The sequence below is a fragment of the Rhinatrema bivittatum genome, chromosome 17 (assembly GCF_901001135.1).
Source record: "Rhinatrema bivittatum chromosome 17, aRhiBiv1.1, whole genome shotgun sequence".
Taxonomy (NCBI): Eukaryota; Metazoa; Chordata; class Amphibia; order Gymnophiona; family Rhinatrematidae; genus Rhinatrema; species Rhinatrema bivittatum.
The window spans coordinates 16,313,415-16,332,508 of NC_042631.1; the positions used below are offsets into that span (position 1 = coordinate 16,313,415).

The 19,094-nt window shown below is 41.4% G+C and overlaps 1 protein-coding gene across 1 annotated transcript in view; it reads left to right on the forward strand.

The window, feature by feature from the left end:
• The window catches only part of HIPK3 (homeodomain interacting protein kinase 3), a 98,659-nt gene that overhangs the window by 61,632 nt on the left and 17,933 nt on the right, over positions 1–19,094 (forward strand). Inside the window, exons 6-13 of the mRNA XM_029582232.1 lie at positions 2,215–2,399; positions 3,474–3,621; positions 8,181–8,304; positions 13,619–13,740; positions 14,411–14,538; positions 14,743–14,904; positions 16,602–16,889; positions 18,182–18,322. Of these exons, the coding sequence (XP_029438092.1) occupies positions 2,215–2,399; positions 3,474–3,621; positions 8,181–8,304; positions 13,619–13,740; positions 14,411–14,538; positions 14,743–14,904; positions 16,602–16,889; positions 18,182–18,322 (1,298 nt within the window). The remainder of the gene's footprint in view (positions 1–2,214; positions 2,400–3,473; positions 3,622–8,180; positions 8,305–13,618; positions 13,741–14,410; positions 14,539–14,742; positions 14,905–16,601; positions 16,890–18,181; positions 18,323–19,094) is intronic.

Consider the following 19,094-nt stretch of genomic DNA (forward strand, 5'->3'; position numbering starts at 1 on the left):
GTTGTTTGGCGAAGGGGGATCGGCAATTCAGCCGTCTTACCCTGCCTGATGGCTCCTTTTCACTTCCCCATTCAAGAAAGAAATATAGGCAAAGTTTAAAGGAAAATGGGGAATTCCTTCAGGAGTGGCTCTGGAACCTGTCTGTTAGGCAGCGGCCATCTTGCTTTCCCCCCAGCCGAGTATGCATATACTTTTACATGTGTATCAGTTGTGCACTTATCTAAATGGCCATTTCTGCCAGTAAAACACCGCTTTACCTGCAGAAGTCCCTTTTATAAATTCTCCTCTCTGTGCCCTATGATATGCATGTTGTGGCTGCCAAATCTTACTATATTTCAAATCCCAGCCCCTAGCTCTTCAACACAAGTTGTTGCCTAGCAATTCTGTTTTTGATGTCCATTTTCCATTCTTCTCTATTGGCTACACATGAATTTTTCCATTTCATAGTGGGGGATAGTCCAGAATATTGTTTCAGATCGCTCAGACTAAATGAGCCAACTATATTTTAAAGCACTATATTTCTATTCAGTAGGGAAGATGTTTGTATCACTTCTGTTCAAAATTTCCGAATCTCTGGACATTCCTAGATCCCTTCTGAATAATTACATCTTACACAAGCTATAGCAGCAAGACATCCCAGCTGGTATAATTTATAAAGAGAATTCCTTGAAGAAAGTTAACTTGGTTATTTTTTGTATGCAACTGTAGCATGTGAACTGATACAGGAGGGATTTTATTGCCATCTTGAAAGGTACGTATTGAGCGCTATTTCCTTTTAAAAGACCATATACTTCAGCCAGCACAGAGCAGCAAGTTACAAACCTAAACACCTGCTGGGCAGACTGGATGGACCCCTTGGTCTTTATCTGCCATCATGTACTGTCTTGGTCACGTTTCAGATGGGCTAAATAATCTGGCCAAGTCATGTTTCCAAGCATTAGAAAGGACTCTTAAGAATAGTTTTTGACGATCCAACTTTAAATATAGTTGCCAGTGCGGTACAAAACGCAGACACATGTGGAAGCTTGACTCTTTCCGGAATCTTAGTGGAGTATATTTGGATGGCCTGGAAGAGGATAATAAGTTATGTTGTAGTGCTGACAGTTTATTTTATTGCTGAGGGCTTTTTAGGGAGGTGGATGGGATATGATCTTGAATTTTGATTATTTATGTTCCCCGCCTGGGGATGATCTTTGATGGAGAAGGCAGTATAGAAAACATTTTTGTAAATATTTCCGATCACCTGTGAATCGGAGGATTATTACTGAGAAGCACTGTGGACTTTCATGCTTTTGTTCTAGAGGGCCTATGGCTAGGAAAACTGACAAAGTTTAACCTATTTTTGAAACCGCTTTGTGCATGTTTTAGGAGGGAGGAGTACTTGGGCCGCTTCTGCTTCGGCTGCCAGCACCTGCAGCCCATCCTGTTGCAATGTCTCTGCCTCCATTTGAAGTTCTGTCAGAAAATAAAAGTAATGCATGGATAGCTTTATTATTGAGGCCAAAAGGAGGAGGGTAGCAGATTGCAAGCCGGCTGTTGTGATGCCCACTTCAATTTCTCCGAAAATTGTCTGAACTCTAATATATTCTGCCACAGGTCTGAAATGAGACAACATGAGTTTCTCGACTGGATGCCAGTTCTTTCCTTTGCAGCATTAAGCTATAACATATCCTTTTTGAAGTGAAATGTTTTGGCCAAAAAAATGCTGTAGTTTAGATTTTCACCCCTTGGAACCTGATTCACTAAGGTCCATTTTTTTTTTTAATAGGCAAAGTAAGAAAAAAGCCTTAATGAATCAGGCTCTTAGAAAGGAAATGTGCTATGCCCCAGTGGAAAGCCATGTTGTGCTGAGAAACGTGAGGTGTGAATTACCAGGGTAAACCCAGAATAATCATTGATTTTGATTTGGAAATTTGACTGTGGCCCTGGCAGTTGCTTCCAAGTGAAATGTATAGCAGTGTGTCAAAGGATTGCTTTTTATTCACTATATTGCTATACTAGAACATCACTTGCAACTCGTTTGTGACTGTCTGATAGTACGGTCTCGATTCTTCTCATTCCGCTCGTTGTGGAACTAATGGACAAGAACTTGCAAATAACTAGTAGTGCTGTAGATAGAATTTTTAATAAAGTATGTACTCCTCCTTTTAGTCGAGACCACAGACTTCAGTTGATTCCTGTTCCCAGCAATGATGTGGCTTTTTTATTCCTCAGGTGAACATGCTCATGGACTTGGATGCAAGTGATGTGTTGGCAGAGAAGGCAGACAGAAGAGAATTTGTTAACCTGTTGAAGAAGATGCTGCTGATTGACGCTGATCTCAGAATCGCTCCAGCTGAGACACTGAACCACTCCTTCGTTAGCATGAAGCATCTGTTAGATTTTCCTCATAGCAATCAGTAAGATTTTTATTTTTGTTTGTTTGTAAGTAATTTTGTTTTTTTTTCTGTTCACAAACTTCACCTTCCCCCATATCCTGAGAGAAGCCTAGGTAGTCCACGTTTGGTGGTCTTTAAAAGCTCAGTCTTTGAGTTGTCGCCTATTTCTAAGAGTAAGTTTGGTTTGTGTGCGTTACATTTGTTTCGGTGGGATGGGGGTGGGTATCCTGCTGATGTTGCACATTTGCAGGTAGACGCATGCAGCACTACATGCATCCTGCCCATCCACTGTTCGGTGGTGCTGGGTGGGACCAGGCTTGTGGATGTCTCGTGGTACTGGTCTGCTGGAGGACAGCTGGAATAATGGCAGCCATATCGGCATAGGGTTGGGAGCACATTTCAGCTTGTTATTTTGCATGGGACTTTTTCACTAGTATTGAAATATCTCACAGGGGGGAACATTAGTAGAATCTGTTATCATTTTGCGATTAAGATGGTTTAAAACTATGGTTAGTTTTGAAGGAAGTTGGACCTTTGTGCAAGCTATAGTAACCTGGTCAGCAAACAAATTTTGCAGTTATGTAAATTAACTTTGTCCCTTGCAAATGAGTTCAGGATTAGGACTGTGGACTGAAGTATCTCACTGTTTCTCAGTTATTAGTTTGGCAGTACAGATTTCAGTGTGACTTTTAGGTCTGTATTTTTGCGCCCCCTTCATGCACTTTTTGTGCAACGAGACTGACTACATCTCATCAAAAGGTAAAGCAAACTTTCCTGTTAAATACCAAAAATTAATCTCTTTCACTCACTGTATTTTCCACCTTAAGGCACTTCAGTTTCAGACTTATGCTACTACTTGCTCGCAATGAGACCACTCCTGAGTTTTGACTGTGCTACCTCTGTCCCTTAAATGTGACTGTCTTGTGGTTCTTGGAAACTTATTCTCCTTCTGTTAGATACAGTGGGCCCTATATACTAAGCAGTTTCCTTGTAGACAGAAAACAGGAGCAAACCTTTAGTACATCTGGGCCAGTGTGTGAAATCCTACTGAATGAAAGTATGCTTCATAGATGTTTCTCCTTTTTTTTTTTACAGCGTGAAATGTTGTTTTCATATCATGGATGTTTGCAGATCTCAATCAAATTCACATGATATAAATAATCGCAATAAAATGTTACTCATGAGACCAGTCGCCTCAGGCAGTTCGGCAAATGTCACCAAAATCGGCCGAGTCAGGGGTCGGGTAAGAATGCTTCCATTTTTAGGCATTTCTGTTAGTTTTTGTCTTTTAAACTCCAAAATGTTTTTAGGATTCACGGAATTGGACATGCTCTCAAAGGACAGAGGTCAGATAAATAAGGGTTAAAACTTTATCATGTCATCCACTAAGAAGTTTTACCTTTATCTTAGAGTCCTCTGGTGGCTAAAAATCATTCAATTTATATACATTTATAGTATTTTGGCCATTTTAGATCAGTAATGTAATGCCAGCTGCTGAGGAGCCTTCAGACCAATACTTTTCCTGCAATGACTTCATTTTAAACCTACAAGCCTGTGCTGCTGTTCCTTTAGCCATGTCTGCATTTCCTAGCAGGGGTTCATTGGGTTGACAGAAAACACAATCCCCAAAAGGAGTGTGGGTTGTTTAGTGCTTTTGCTTCTGTTGTACCATTATACCAGCTGTTTCCTATAACTGTGGGTCTTGGCCCACCGTTTGCAGCTACAGGGCAGGGGTCTAGAGGACAACTGCACCAATTGCTCAGTTGATTCCAGGGGTGGCCAGTGCCAGTCATCAAGAGCCACAAACGGGCCTCTGGTTTTTAGGATAGCCACAGTGAATATGCATTAGTGAGATTTGCATGCACTGCTTCAATTGTATTGCAAGTCTCTCTTGCCATATTTGTGGATATCCTGAAAACTTGGCCTGTTTATGGCTCTTGAGGACCAGAGTTGGTCACCAATCAACCATAGGACTGAGTTGGGAGCACAGCAGGTGTTAGGCCAAGGGATTGAGGGTCCATGGATAAACAAAGAGGTGCTTTCCGAGTCTGACAGAGCAAGACATTGTAAGCCTGAGGGGAGGTGATACTGTTGCAAGGAATGTGCAGGCCTGCTTTGGCGAGTTTGTGATGTGGGCAAAGAACACCACAAAGAAGGTATAAGGGACAGGCGGGTTAAAGAATCAGTGTCACTTTCCTGGGGTGGGGGGAAGGCCCTCTCTTCCCCAAAAAGGACTCTCATTTCAGTGAGCTAGAACAAATTACATATATAAGTAAATAAAAATACTTTTTTGGAAGCTATTTCACCTCCCTATTCTTTTACCTCAAATGCTACCTGTTTCGCTAAAGTATCTATGGTCAGTCCTGTCAGATCAGTGAATCCTGCTGTGTATTTACAGTATGGTGGATTGGTGTCATCTGCATAAATGTTGATTGCTGTCTTTTTTTTCTTACAATAAATCACTGATATTAAGTGGCTCCAGCACAGAACCCTGTGCTACTCCATTACTCACTGTATTTCATTGGGGAATATGTACTATTAATCAAGACCCTCCTAACTTCCTCTTCAGCCAGCTTCTGATGCACATACAAATATTTTTAATTTCTTCCATTCTTAATTTTAAAATCACTTTCATTCAATATCATATCAAAATCTTTAATAAAAACCAGATACATTATCCATTGTTTTACTCATTTAATTTGCTGCTAACATTCTCAGAAGGTGCCCCCAACCCCCCAGTTAAGGTTAGTCTGCCAGGACCTATTGCTTTTGCCCTCCCTGCTGGTTATTGGTGATCATTCCCCTCCTTGTCACCCCCGGAGCCTTCCACCATGCTACCTCCGATGGTTTCTTTCCCGGAGGAAACCTCATATTAAATAGGAAGGGGGGAGGAGGAGAAGTGTTTACCACCTACCTGTGTGCTCCATCTTCTCCATACCCCCATCCACATCTTGGTAGTGGGTGCACAGCCATCAAGCCCCTCTTAACATCCATGCCCACATCTCCAATGGTATTTCACCTGCCAGGGCTTGTTCAATACGGACCCACGGTTTGATCACCACCTTCCCATGCCATTCAGTTATCACTCTTGTGCAAATGGGGCACTCCCAATCCCCCTTTAACTTTGATATCCAGGTGGCTATTCCATATTCTCGTTATGCCTTTTTGCCTTGTTAATCCCCCCTCTCGTTGTTGCTGCTCCCCCCCCCCGCTGCATTTCTCTTAGTTCCTTGTAAACAGATATGATGTACGCACGAATGTCGGTATAAAAAAAAGTTGTTAAATAGATTTTGTCATCACTTCCTCTCCAGAAACTCCCTTTTCATGCCTATATTTGTTTTGCATTGGTATAGGGTTTTTTGTTTTTGTTTTGGTTTTTTTTTTAAGTAAAAATGTTATTCTTGAAGCCCATAAGGCTGCTGGTTTTTAAGTCCCAAATTTTGTGAATTCAGCCATAAATGAGAAGTGATTGGATTTATAACTTGTAGAATCGTGCAAGATGGTGATAGACATTTTCAAAGCGTCAAGTGTGCATCTGTAAAGGCAGTGCCTACCACTGTGAAATACTGCTGTAAGTCTCTGCTATTCCAGACTGGCTGTGGCACAGAAAATGTATTTTTCTTATTGGCTAATTCCTTTTTTTGTTTACCTTAAGCAGTCTGGACCATTTCACCCTGTTCTATGATGCTTGGCAATTGCTGCATTGCATACTCTAGACATGTCCCATTTGTTTGCTGGATATTGAGAGTGAGTTCAGACTGAGAAAAGGAGCAGCACTGGATCTTGGGTTAAAACAATAATTGGCAAGGTGTACTCCATTGAATACATGAAGTTTCCAAAGATGTTTACATTTACCTGATTGTTTGTGAGTTGGAAAACATTTCCCAACCGATGTGCCGCTGCTGATGTCCACATGTGCCATGGCTGCATTCTCATTTTCTCTTTTGCTCCTGGCCTGCAGGCTGTCTCCTGCCAGTAGGGGGCGTGGGAGAGCTTATCTGCAGCTGCCTGTTCTTTCTCCTCTGCTGCCTCTCCCCCGCAATAGAAACTGCACGAGGCTCTGTAGGCTTGTGAGACTTGCTGACCCTGTACAGATTTTGGCGACAGAAACTGCCCTCACCAGAATGAGCCTTGACACGACCTCCAAGTTGAAGGCCTGCTTGCGCATAGCAAAAGGAAACAGAATCCGCCAGCCAATTGGACAGAATTTGCTTGCCCACTGCAACTCCCAATCTATTCTTGTCAAAGGATATGAAGAGCTGTGTGAACTGCCTGTGGCCTGTTGTGTGTTCCAGATGGAAAGCTAAGGCTCTTTTGCAATCTACAGTGTGCAGAGCCCTTTCGCCCTGGTGTAAATGAGGCCTCGGGGGGGGGGAAAAAGGTGAGCAGAATGATCGACTGATTAAGATGAAAATCAGTCACCATCTTAGGTAGGAACTTAGGGTAGTTCTGCATACGCATCCCATCATGAAAGAATTTTGTGTAGGGGTAGATACGTAACCAAAGCCTGAAGCTCACTAACCCTACGAGTTGAAGTGACCACCAGCAGGAAGAGAACCATCCAGGTGAGGAACTTCAGATCGCAGGAGCGCATAGGCTCGAAAGGATCTCACATGAGCCACACTAATACCACTTTGGAATCCCAGGATACAACAGGAGGCTGGGGGGGCTTCATGTGAAGCAGACCCTCTATAAAGCACCCCACTGTGGGCTGCACAGAGATGGGCATACCAGCCACACCCTAATGGTAAGTGCTGATGGCTCTCAGGTGTACCCTGACCGAGGTGGTTTTTAACCCAGCCTCTGAGAGGTGCCACAGATAGTCCAGTAACTTCGGAGTGGGACAGGTGAAGGGATCGAAGCCATGCCCCTTGTACCAGACGGAGAACCTCCTCCACTTTAGCTGGAAAGGCTTCCTGGAAGCTACTAACACTTGAGACATGTCGTCAGAAATTCAGGGGTTGCAGGACTAAGCACTCAACATCCAGGCCATCGGTGGTAATGCTCAGAAGTTTGGATGGCGCAGTCTACCCACTGCTGCTTGGACAAGGATGGTTGGCACGACAGTAGCTTCGGCCAATCTGTCTTTCCCAGTCTCTTCCTGCTTAGAGCCCATTGTTAGGGTTCAGGCTGCCTCCCTCTGTTAACAGCACCATAGTTGATTGTGCCCGTTGGCACCCAGTTAGAGGCTGTTGGCTGTTACTGCATCCGGGAGCAGCCTGTCGCTTGATATTCACCCATCTGTGAGGACTAACATCCTGCTTTCGTAAGAGAACACCTGTTACAGGTAAGCAACTCTGCTTTCTGTGACCCTGATCAGCTGGCAGATTTTTAAAGGAAAAATCTGCGGAGTTTCCCTTTAAGAATCCGCTAGTAGCCTCCTGGGTACAAAGTACTCCCAGCTGTCACTGAAAACTGCCACTTCTGCTTACCATTGCTCGTCAGTCTCCATGCATAAGTTCTGGGGCATTGGAAACATGTTGCCGTGTGCCTGTTTCTGATGCCATGGAATTTCTGCATGCAATTTTTGAAAATTATACACACAAACTGAAAAAGGACTCGACAATCTATTGTTGACAAATGGTATTTTCTGGCATTTCCTGTAAAGAATAAAAAAAAACAAAAATCCTTTCTAGGGAAACATGTTGATCTGAATACTCCCCAGCAGGTGGCATTACCCTACTGGTCCAGACTGTATGAGACTCTCAAAAAAGGGATTGGGTAAGAAATTATTCATTTAAAATACAACAGCATTAAATATTCATTCTTGTGATTGCTTTATCTCTGGGTTCCTTGTTTTAGGCATTAGCAACATCGGGCCATTCAGTTTTGCACCATGGTATTCCACTGCAGGCAGGACCTGCTCAGTTTGGTTGTAATGATGCATTTCAGCAGACACTGATCCTGTGTCCCCCAGCAATTCAAGGTATGAGGTCGTAGAACTGAGCAATGTGGCTCAACGTTACATTTCTTTATATGTCTAGAAAGTAGTATAAGAGATAATTACTGCCTTATAGTCTCCGCTGGACCACCAAAGAACTACAGTCGTAGGTAGTATTGCTCCTATAAACCGGGGTATAGTTATGACGAAAGGGTAAATGGTTGTAAAGATGTACTTTGTGAAAGAGGGGTTCTTCTCGTTTGGTTAGAACTGAAACCTCCAGAGCTTCTTCAGCTGGAAACCAGCTGTCAGGAGACCAGATAAGCTACTAGAGTTGCTGGTGTTAGTGAATGAATCAGTCAAAATTATTTAATTTAACAGTAATGTGAGCAGTTAACATTCTTAGACTTGTAGTCAATAGAATATAGATTTAGTCTCTAGTCTTGAATGGAATGAGAATCTTAAATTCTGATTGGCTGGTTCTTCCCACATGACCTTTGCAATCCACTCATTGTCTTGCTAAAAAGGTGTAAGGAAGTCTTTTCATGTTTAGGTATTAACATGCCTCTTGGCATGTTAATACCTAAATACCTTGGCATGCCTCTTGGCATGTTTAAAAAAAAAAAAAAGCCTTTTAATTCCTTCTTTGTCTTTTTTGAAATCAAACTTTAAAAGGCTACTTCAGCCTATAAACAGTACTTTCGGTGTGGGCCTTAAAATGACTGACTGGGTTAGAAACTGATTGAGTGGGCGGTGACAAAGGGTATGGTAAATGGAGTTCACTACGAAGAGAAGGGTGTTACTAATGGTCAGCTGCAAGGATGGATCCTTGGACCGGTTCTTTTTGATATTTTCATAAGTGAATATTGGTGATGGTCTATCTGGAAAGGTTTGTCGTCTTGCAGGTATCAAAATGTGCTACAGGGTTAGAAACCCAGGAAAGTGTGGAAAATAGGATGAGGAATCTAGTGAAGCTTGAGGAATAGTCTGGAGCAGAGGTCCTGGGAGGTGTGTGGCAGGGCCAGCAGATGGCTGCCTCCTCATCAGCCCGGGTGGGAGTTGGTTGACTTCTTATTGGGCCTGATTGGGGGGGGGGGGGGGGAGGTGGGGGGCGCTACTCTCACTTTCTCTTCTTTCTGGACCAGTGGGAGGCTGTTTCCTCCTTCACCCAGATCAGAACGAGACATTGCCAGTTCCTGCTGTTCTGGGCCTCAGTGGAGTCACACACACACATTTACTTATTTCTTCTGGTAACATTATCATTTGCTCATTTTGCACTGACCTGATGAGAGTAGAACTCTTGGAAGCTAGTCACATATGTTACTTTTTATTGACTATCATCTACAATTTGGTGAGCGATCTTTATTTCTGCATATTTCATGGACACAAGTCAAGCAAAGACTTAGTTCCCTGAGTAGAAAGCCCAAGATTCAACCTCAGAAGGAGAAATTAAGAACTAGCAGACATAATGATCGATTTGAGAATGTTAGATCTAATGGCAGCAACACTGTAAGCAGGGACCTTGATCTCCCATGATTCCTCAACTGCGGTAAGGGCCTGGGGATTGGCCAGTCCTGGCCAAATTATCGAGGGAGATGGTGCAGTCTCTTCCTTCTGCACCCCCTCCCCCTGATCACGACACGAGACAGGACGAGGAGGGATGGCAGCCTTGCAGCGCCTCAGGCAGGTCATCCTCCCCTGCTGGCATCTGAATGGCATGCTTTGAACCACGTCCTTCAAAGTGTGATGCTCATGCACCTGAGGTGCTGCAAGGCTGCCATCCTCCTCGTCCTGTTTTATGTCAGGAGATGGGGGAAGAGAAGGAGTGAATGAATTAGGGCTCCAGGAGGAGAAGGGGAGTGAACCAGGGTGAGCGAGAGGAGAAATGGGGCTTCAGAAAGGGAAAGGATGAGGGAGCTGATACTTTCCTTCTTTCTTCCTACCCCTTCCCAATCTTTCCTCCTTTTCCACCCCCAATCCTAGTCCTCCCTATTCTGGTCTTCATCCCAGTCTCCCCTCTTTTCACCACCTCCTTCTCCTCCCCACTCCTGAACCCTCTTCCTTCTCCTCTTCCCCTTTCCTTATCCTCCCTGAATCATCCATCTCCTCTCTCCCTCTGTACCTGTCTTCCTCCATCCCTTATCTCTCTACCCCTCCTGCCTAAGATTGCTTATTCTTTTCCCTCCTCTACAGTATCCTTTTCCCATTCCCAGATCCCTTCCCCTTCCTTCCTCAAGCCTAATCACTGAGATCATTTTGCTCTAATAAAGAACCAAATAAATTAACTGGACACACATTTCAGTAAATGACTTTATTTATTTTTTTTGTAAAGCAAATATATTGAAATTGCAAAATATGCAAATTTGCCACAGTTGCTGCAGAATTTTGAAAAATCTGCTGCAGGAAACCAGGGTCTCTGGCTATAAATTACTCCCACACTTTCATAATTCCATCCGTATAACCCAGTAGAGCCTGTGTTTCAATGTAATTAAACATCTGCATCAGGGGAAAGTTGTAGCACAGACATAACTTCCAACTTCCTCCACATGGACTATCAGCCATTTTTTTTGCCTTGGCGTCTACCACTTCCATATGCAAATCTGTTTAAGCAGAGCTCTGAATTAAAAGCCAACCAATAGTAACAATGCTTTACAAAAGATATGGCCAATCAATTTCTTCATTCAGTCCATAAGGTGCTACTGAGTTTAACACAAATATCCATTGTTGTTCCTGATGGCATCTGTATTAAACTAAGTCCCCACCCTGTGCTGACACAATCAGTAATTGATCATTGCAGATCTGAAAACAGATGACTGTTTGATATGAGACACAAATGAAGCTTGCTGATGGAGTCTCTTGTTTTGTAGCTTTTTTTTTTTTTGTGTGCGCCCAACGTAAACTAAATTACAAGGGCGTACATATCATGATGTAGATAACACATGCAGAGTCTCAAAACGTTCCTTTGAAAATACTTCATGCCTGTAGCAGGATGTGTCCATTCTATCCCTTCTAGACTTTGAATACACAAGGAACACTGGCCGAATGTTGACAAGTTCAAAATTATAATCTTGCAAAGATGGCAAACTCGAGTGCACTACCAAATCTCTAATAATCTTGTCCCTTGTAAAAACAAAATTTAGTAGGCTGAAAGATCATGTGATAACATAAAACATGCCAGTATTTCTTAATGATGGAAATAACTTTTTGTAAGCTCATTGTGTATGGTAATACACAAGTAAGGGCTGTCTCCTCTGACCCTTTGCTAATAATCAGCAATTCCCGACTTACAAAACCACGTTTAAAGGCACTGTTAATACAGAAGAGTGGGTTTCCCCTTTCCAAAGATCTGTTGCTTCCTGGGAAGCAGACTTAAAATCTAGATTTGTGTTAGGTAAAGGAATTGACTAATGGGTAACTCTAGTTTTAAACGTTGGGGATGGAACCTGTCAAACATTTGTTATTTTTGTCCTTTTTATAGAGGTGAGTCTGTAGACCCATGTGGTTTTTCGATATTGTAGGTGGTTGGCTTTCCATCATAGAACCTATAGTGCAAAGGTCCTCCAAGTCTGATCATTTGGGATCCAGATGTTCCAGTCCCTAGATTTCTTGACTTGGATGCAGAGAGGGTGGTAATAAATTGGCTTTGTTTTAGGAAGTGTTTTGAGTCTTGAAGGCATCTACCAGGTAGTCTTTGATTGTTAAATGTAGGGGATTTGCTTTCCAGTATGACAGTAAGTCTCTAGATCACTTTTCTTTCTCATGAAAACTAGTTAAATATATTCTACGTTTGACGTATCTCGGACGCCAACTTTAATAGCATTTTGTCACCCATTACCAGTGTTATGTACCATTTATTTTAGGTCCAGCATTAGCTAGCTCATCCAATATATATGCCTATCTGAGAAGTAAAATTAGACATTTTAGAATGTTCATTCTCCGAGGATAGCAGCTAAGTGGTAGTTTAGCAATTATCTTTCTCATGCAGAATTATTAAAAGGAAGTTATTTATGGAAGATCATAAATCATATATTCCATTCATAACAGCAATATCATAAGATTACAAATTATTGCTATTTATATACCTGCACTTTCTCTTGGAAAATGAGTGGTGATTTATGATAGAATTATTTCTGAATCTAAAATCACACAACTTACATTTCCCAGAGATTCTCGTAGCATATGTCCAGGATGTTTTGTGAATTTCAGCTAAAGGAATCATTCTAGATGATAGTCCCTCAATGATAGTCTCTGGGTGTGTGAAGCTGCAGGTCTTTGGGCCTTCTGCATTGTATCTGGATTGGAACAAATTTGCAGATGTCTTCATTCTGTTCTTCTGGTCTTCATGTGTGTGTGAATCTCTCTTGGACTCCATGTGACTTCTGATTTGTGTGCGTGTCTGTGCATCTTTCTTGTCTGAGAAGTTCTTTGGTCTCTGTCTGTGTTCTTGTATCTTGTAGTAATGTTGGCAGAGATCTAGTCACACAGCAGGCTATTGGTGGAGAAGATTGAATCAGTCTTCAGTTATGTATTCCATTGGATCAGCCTTTAGAAATGTATTCCATTAAATCAGTCTTGGCTGTCTTTTGAGATAATCATTGCTCAGTCTTGATGTAGTCACTTGAATCAGTCTTGCCTGGGTGAGAGAACTGAATCATTCTTTAGGTATGCATTCAATTGAATGGCTAGAAAAGGACATTGGGAAGGGTGAGACCAGCCATTATAAGCTACAGCTGTCAATCCTTTGTTAGAGCTGACTTCTGTTATCAGGTGGATGGCTCTACTTGATATTTCTTTTTGTTCACGCTGTCTTCAGCCATCAGGTAGAAGAGGGTCACAGTATCATAGTCTTTCCAGTGTTCAGCATTATAACTGACAAGTTTCTTCATTTGTTTTTATATCTCACAACATGCAGTCAGATGTTTCATGTTAAGTTTAAAATTCAGCACTACACAGCACTCCCCTCACAGTACAAACATGAAAAATCTGGACTCACATATGTATGTATCGTATGCTGTTTTGTTTTTATAGGTTATTTCCATACTAATTTATTTTTTATTATTCTCATATAGTTGTATATCTGGACTCCAGATACATTTTTCTGCAACTTCTGACTTGTAACCTAGTTACTCACATAGCATTTCTTGTAATTTATATTTGCATGCTAGCTTTCTGCTCAGTTTGGTTTTAAGCTTCTACATTTTATACAAGAATATATATATATTTTTTAATTTAGTATTGATTAGTAGGTATGGAAGGTGTGTTATTTAGGGAATTGTCTTATTGACTATGTGTGTGTATAAATATATATATGACCAGATTTTTGTACGGTATATCAATTTCCTTTTCTCCCCCTCCCCAGGAATCCCAGCAAACCATGGAAAGCCTGCTAGTTACTCTATAAGGGTGGATAATGCTGCTCCATTAGTGACGCAGGCCTCAGCCATACAACCACTGCAGATACAACCTGGTGTTCTCTCCCAGGTTAGGTGAATTCTTTCTATAAGTGAAGGCACTTGTACTTGTCTGAATTTGTCTTACTATCATAGTTTATACAGTGCATGAGGTGTATAGCGGCTGCTAATGCAGGAGGACAGTAAATTATATCTATATGGTAATGGGGTTTAGAAGACTGAATTGTGATAGCAGATCTTGTAAATCCATCAGAAAAGATGGTCGTCTAATGTGAAGTCTTTTGAAGCCCTTGATTGTAATTGGAAAATACCTGCATCCCAGGCATAGAACGCTAAAATAGTGCTCAGCCCCTCCATGATAAAAATATCTGCATCCTAGGCATAGAACGCTAAAATCGTGCTCAGCCTCTCCATGATAAAAAGTTTTTAATGTAGGTATGCCATTTTTGTGTGGTAATGAGTTTCCTGGGAATATAGCATTTGGCTAACTTCTCCCTTCCCCGAGCCCATTAAAATGTAGGCATGGGAGTACCAGCTCTCTGAGCTTAAATGAGTTGCGAGGACTTGCTTGGGAGGAAACAGGCTATTTTCTTATTGGGTGGGACCGTTAAATATGCGTGGGTGAAGGGAAGGTAGGTTTGAATCCATCATGCCTCTTTAATTTGCAATGTGCATGCTGAGATCTAGGATTTCTTTATTTTCCTTTGGGCCTTCATGGTGACACATGCACTCCATTACAGCAAACCTGGTCTAATCGAACCCAACAAATATTGGTTCCAGCTTGGCAGCAAGTAACAGCTGTGGCTCCTTCTACTGCAGCACTCACCTCTGACACTGTGGCTGGTCCACAAAGGCTTGGAGACTGGGGGTGAGTTGAGGAAATATGCATATTATAAGAACATAGTGACTGTGTAATACTTAGTGAATGCAGAAGAATATACCTTCTTGTTCATTAAAAATATAAAAGTTCAGTTGTGATTAAGTAGTTTCAAGATTGACTTCTGATGAAATGCTGGCTCATTTAAAGAAGAATTTCACAGGTTTTTTTTTTTTTATCTCATTTGCTTTATAGGAAAGTTCTTACACATGCCAACCATTATAGTTCGATGATACCACAACCACTTTTAACCAATCAAATAACTCTGTCAGCTCCTCAGCCAATTAGTGTGGGCATTGCACATGTGGTTTGGCCTCAGCCTACTGCTCATAAAAGAAATAAGCGCTGCCAGAAAAGGTAACGTGTTTGAAGATATTCTGACATGATGTTCACAAGTAATGCAGAAACAGGGAGAGGAGACGACCAGCCTTAGTGGGCCTTATCGGGAAACAAAAACTCTCCAAACGAAAAATTATTCAGAGGGAAAGAAATCTGGTGAAGGAAAGTTTTAATAATTTTTTGGATATGTTTTGGAAACACTGGTGTGCTAAGTAAGGGACGTCCTGTTCAGTGAAATGAGTCAGCCAGCAAGAAAGAAAATGCTATGCTGGGGGGTTTTTTCGAGGAAGTCCTTCTAAACATACAGTGTGCCAAATTTTGCATTAAAATCTCCTGTTTGCAATATAGCTGCACCTGAGAAATCTCAGTGTATTACTGTCCGGGATATTTAAGCAATAACAATATGTATGGATTCTTGAATACAGTTTAATACCTGGGATCAAGAGTAAAGGACCAACCTTGGTGCACTTTGGCAAAAGGCAGAAGGGCATTATGGCTCTAGGATATTTGTCTGCGAAAACTGTGATTCTAAGTATTCCTGTACCATTGCATGTATTGAATTGATTGTAAAGCTCTGCTCGCTTGCTTGTCCTTTTATTTGGAACAGCAGCCATGGGCCTTTCATTTGCATTTGGTTTGCTTTGAACTGGAGCTGACACCACTGCCCAAACACCCAGCTCTGTAGGTTCTCTGCATAGCCTGCCAGACAGACCCAGTCACCCATATATTCCAAACCACCTTCCCAGCACCAGTCTTTTTTAGCAATGAATTAAAAAGTTCTTTGTGAGGACAACTCCATCTGCTCTCCTGTTTTAAGCAGGTAGCATTTTCTGGAGAAGGTCATGGATTTGGCTACGTATGAGACCCCTCCTCAGCTCCTTTAAACTGCCTTTGAATCTTTACGAACTTGTTGTTTTCCCATCATTTGTACGTAGGTGTACAATGCTGTCCAGTTTGCTTGCCTTAGGCATTTCTCTAGCTTGCCTCTGGACTTTTCTGCTCCTTCCTGCAGGCTGAGGAGCATGCATGTTCTGGAACAGTGCCATAGGGTGCTTGAAACCCTGAGACGTTGGCATCTACTTGCTCACTATATTTAAGAAAGCTGGTTTATGATCTGAATTGTAGGAGTTCCTCAAATATGTCGCGTAAAAAAGCAATTATAGCTGTGGGACTTCTTACTCTTTCATTTAAAGTCCTGTTTCGTTATTTGAAGGTATATAGAGCATGGTGGAGCGTTTTGGCTTGAAACTATATTTGGTTGGCTAAGTTGAAATGCTGCTTAAAATAAAGCGTATCTGTTTCATCTGAGAAGTTATCAGGCTAGATCAAAGGTCAGTGAAATTTAAAAATACAAATCTGTCACGATCTCCATGTGTGTATGTATCTATATACACACGAGCAAATGTGTGGCAAAGTTGTAGGAGACCATATAGGTTGTAGCCATGGTCAAGCTCCCAGGGCCGTTGCAAGGGCTAAGCAAGCAGGGCGACTGCCCTGGGTGCTGGGGGGAGGAGAGCACCACGTCACCCTTTTTGAATCAGTCTGTGAGATTGCAGGGGAAGGAGTGCCCTACGATCTCCTAAACTCAAGTAAGTGATCTCAGGAGACTCCAGTTACAAACGCATTATATATATATTATTTTTTTTGAAAATGTGTTCTAGATCATGGTTTTGCTGAATGCTAAACGACGTCTTTTTTTTTTTTTTTAATTGCAGGAACAGTTTAATACAAAATACCAATATCCAAAACTCGGTGCTTGTTTCTCCAAAGATATCTAATAATGTGAAAGCTGTAGAAAGAGAAGTTGGTGGCAAAATATATGACAGTCATAACTCAGAAGGAGAGGAGAGGAATCCTTGCAAAACCTCAGCCGATTCCTCGTGTTCCAATAAACAGCGCCAGGCTATCATCATTGCCGATTCTCCAAGTCCAGCAGTGAGCGTGATTACAATAAGCAGCGACACCGATGAGGAGGATACGACCCAAGGACACTTACTCCCAGAGTAAGAATCGACTATAATCATCCTAAACCGAACATGCAAATACGAAGGGGCTTAAGGAGAGGGAACTGACAGGCATGGCGACTTGCCAAAAACAAAACCAAAGCGGCGTGTATATTTTTAGCCTGCTGCAGCGTCCCATGCTGCTAGAAGGAATGTAGAGGCAGAGGGGGTCATGTATTCACTGTGCTTCTTCTGTGGCAGCTTAACCACAAAGATCATAAATGTGGTGATTGCAGTTTGGAATAGATCAGACAGAACAGGGACATTTTTAGCTTGGATGGAAAGAGATGCAGGGGCATCTGGGACACCTGGAGGAAGCTTATTCTAAAGGTAGTGACAATGCTGGGTGTCTAGCCGTGAAAATGGAATTCAAAACACAGATGAGCCCTAATGGCTAGAAGATGGAAATGAAGAAAAGGGGTAATATACTAATTTATGGGATCTATTTTAATTTTGGTGAACTTGCCGGGTACTTGTAACCTGGATTGGCCACTGTTGGAAACAAAATGCTGGGCTTGATGGACCCTCGGTCTGACCCAGTATGACAACTTATAGTCTTAACTTTACATGTAACATTTCTGAAAGGGGATAACCAGCATGGAGTGGCAGTTACCACTCAAGCAACTTACTGGATAAACTGAATTGACCATTTGAGTCTTTATCTGCTGTCATTTACTATGTAACTGGCCTAAGTTAATCATGAATTCAAATCTTGACCTGTAAAGGTACATGTATGGAGACATTAGTGTTCAAAAGCCTTAGGAATATCTCTTGCTGAAATAAGTGTAGATAACAATGTAGGCTCTGCAGATTGCAACATGTTTCAAAATGCCAAAATAAGAAAGTTGTAACTAGAAATTGACTTCATTACCAGAAGTTTCTAATTGAGTAGTATGTTGTATTATTTATTTGTATTTATAGGCCACTAAAGCCTGAAGCAGCTTCCAACTTAAAATATACAGTCCAACGGGAAATAAGACAGACAAGCCCCATATCTGTCCACTGTGGCCTACTCCCCCTGTCACATGAGCATGCATTGCACACAGCTTGCACTGCCCTTGGTGGAAATGGCATATTTGAGTACAAATGTTCAATCTTACTAATTCTATAAGTGGACTCTGTTTGTTAATGCCTCTACTAACTTTAGCATTCTTTCATTCGAAATTTGTAAACCATTGTGATGGCAAAACCGAATGACGGTATATAAAACTCGATTAATTAACTAATTAATTAAAAAAGAAAATGGATATGTAATGTCATTTTTTTCTGGTTTCTCTTTTTTTTTAAATTAGATGTAAAGGTAGTGTGGATTGTGAGGCCTGCCAGAGTACTCTAAATATTGATCGTGTGTGTTCATTAAGTAGCCCTGACAGCACTTTGAGTACCAGCTCATCAGGACAATCCAGCCCATCTCCTTGCAAGAGACCGAACAGGTAACAAACTGCAATACTTAATTTTTGTACTTTCTAGCTTTGTACTTTTTTCAACAAAAGTACAGACGCACGAAGTCAGTAGTGACTACTGGAGTGTTTTACTTGATGCTGAATGGGAGACTACCATATTCAGTAATTATTGCAATTTTAGCTTTCTTTAGAAGCTGGATACTCTAAATTAAAATTGTTTAATTTTGTTTTGTTTTTTAGTGGTATCTTTTAATGAAGTTTTCTTGTTCACTCTTAATGTTTTGAGTTGCAAGGGTTATATTGACTTTGGATCCTGTATATCCAGTGATGCTAGGAGATAAATCACTTTTCTAGAGGTGGATAATGCATTAGTGTGTGTTTGGGCTCACATGCTTGAGTTTATTCTCAAATAGACTGGCTAGATGTACAGCCCTCCTGGCAGAGGAAAGTGATGGCAGATTTAAACTCCAATTAATTTTACGATTGGTGGCTTGGTTTTGTATTAACATGGGTTTGTTTTGGGGTAAGTTGTGTTATGTTTTGCTCTCCTCCATTCTTTACAGGCATGGCTAACAGAAAAATAATTCTACCATGTAAACTATAGCTTGACATGTGAATTCTTTAGAGATTTAGTTAAAGCTGCGTGGACTAATTTGATTTTCTTTAGTTTTATCTATATATATAGAAAAGTGCCAAATGTGTACTGTGTAAACCTTTTTTGTGTGTGATATATATATATATATATATATATATCTATCACACACACACACACACACACATGCTTGAGTTTATTATACACACA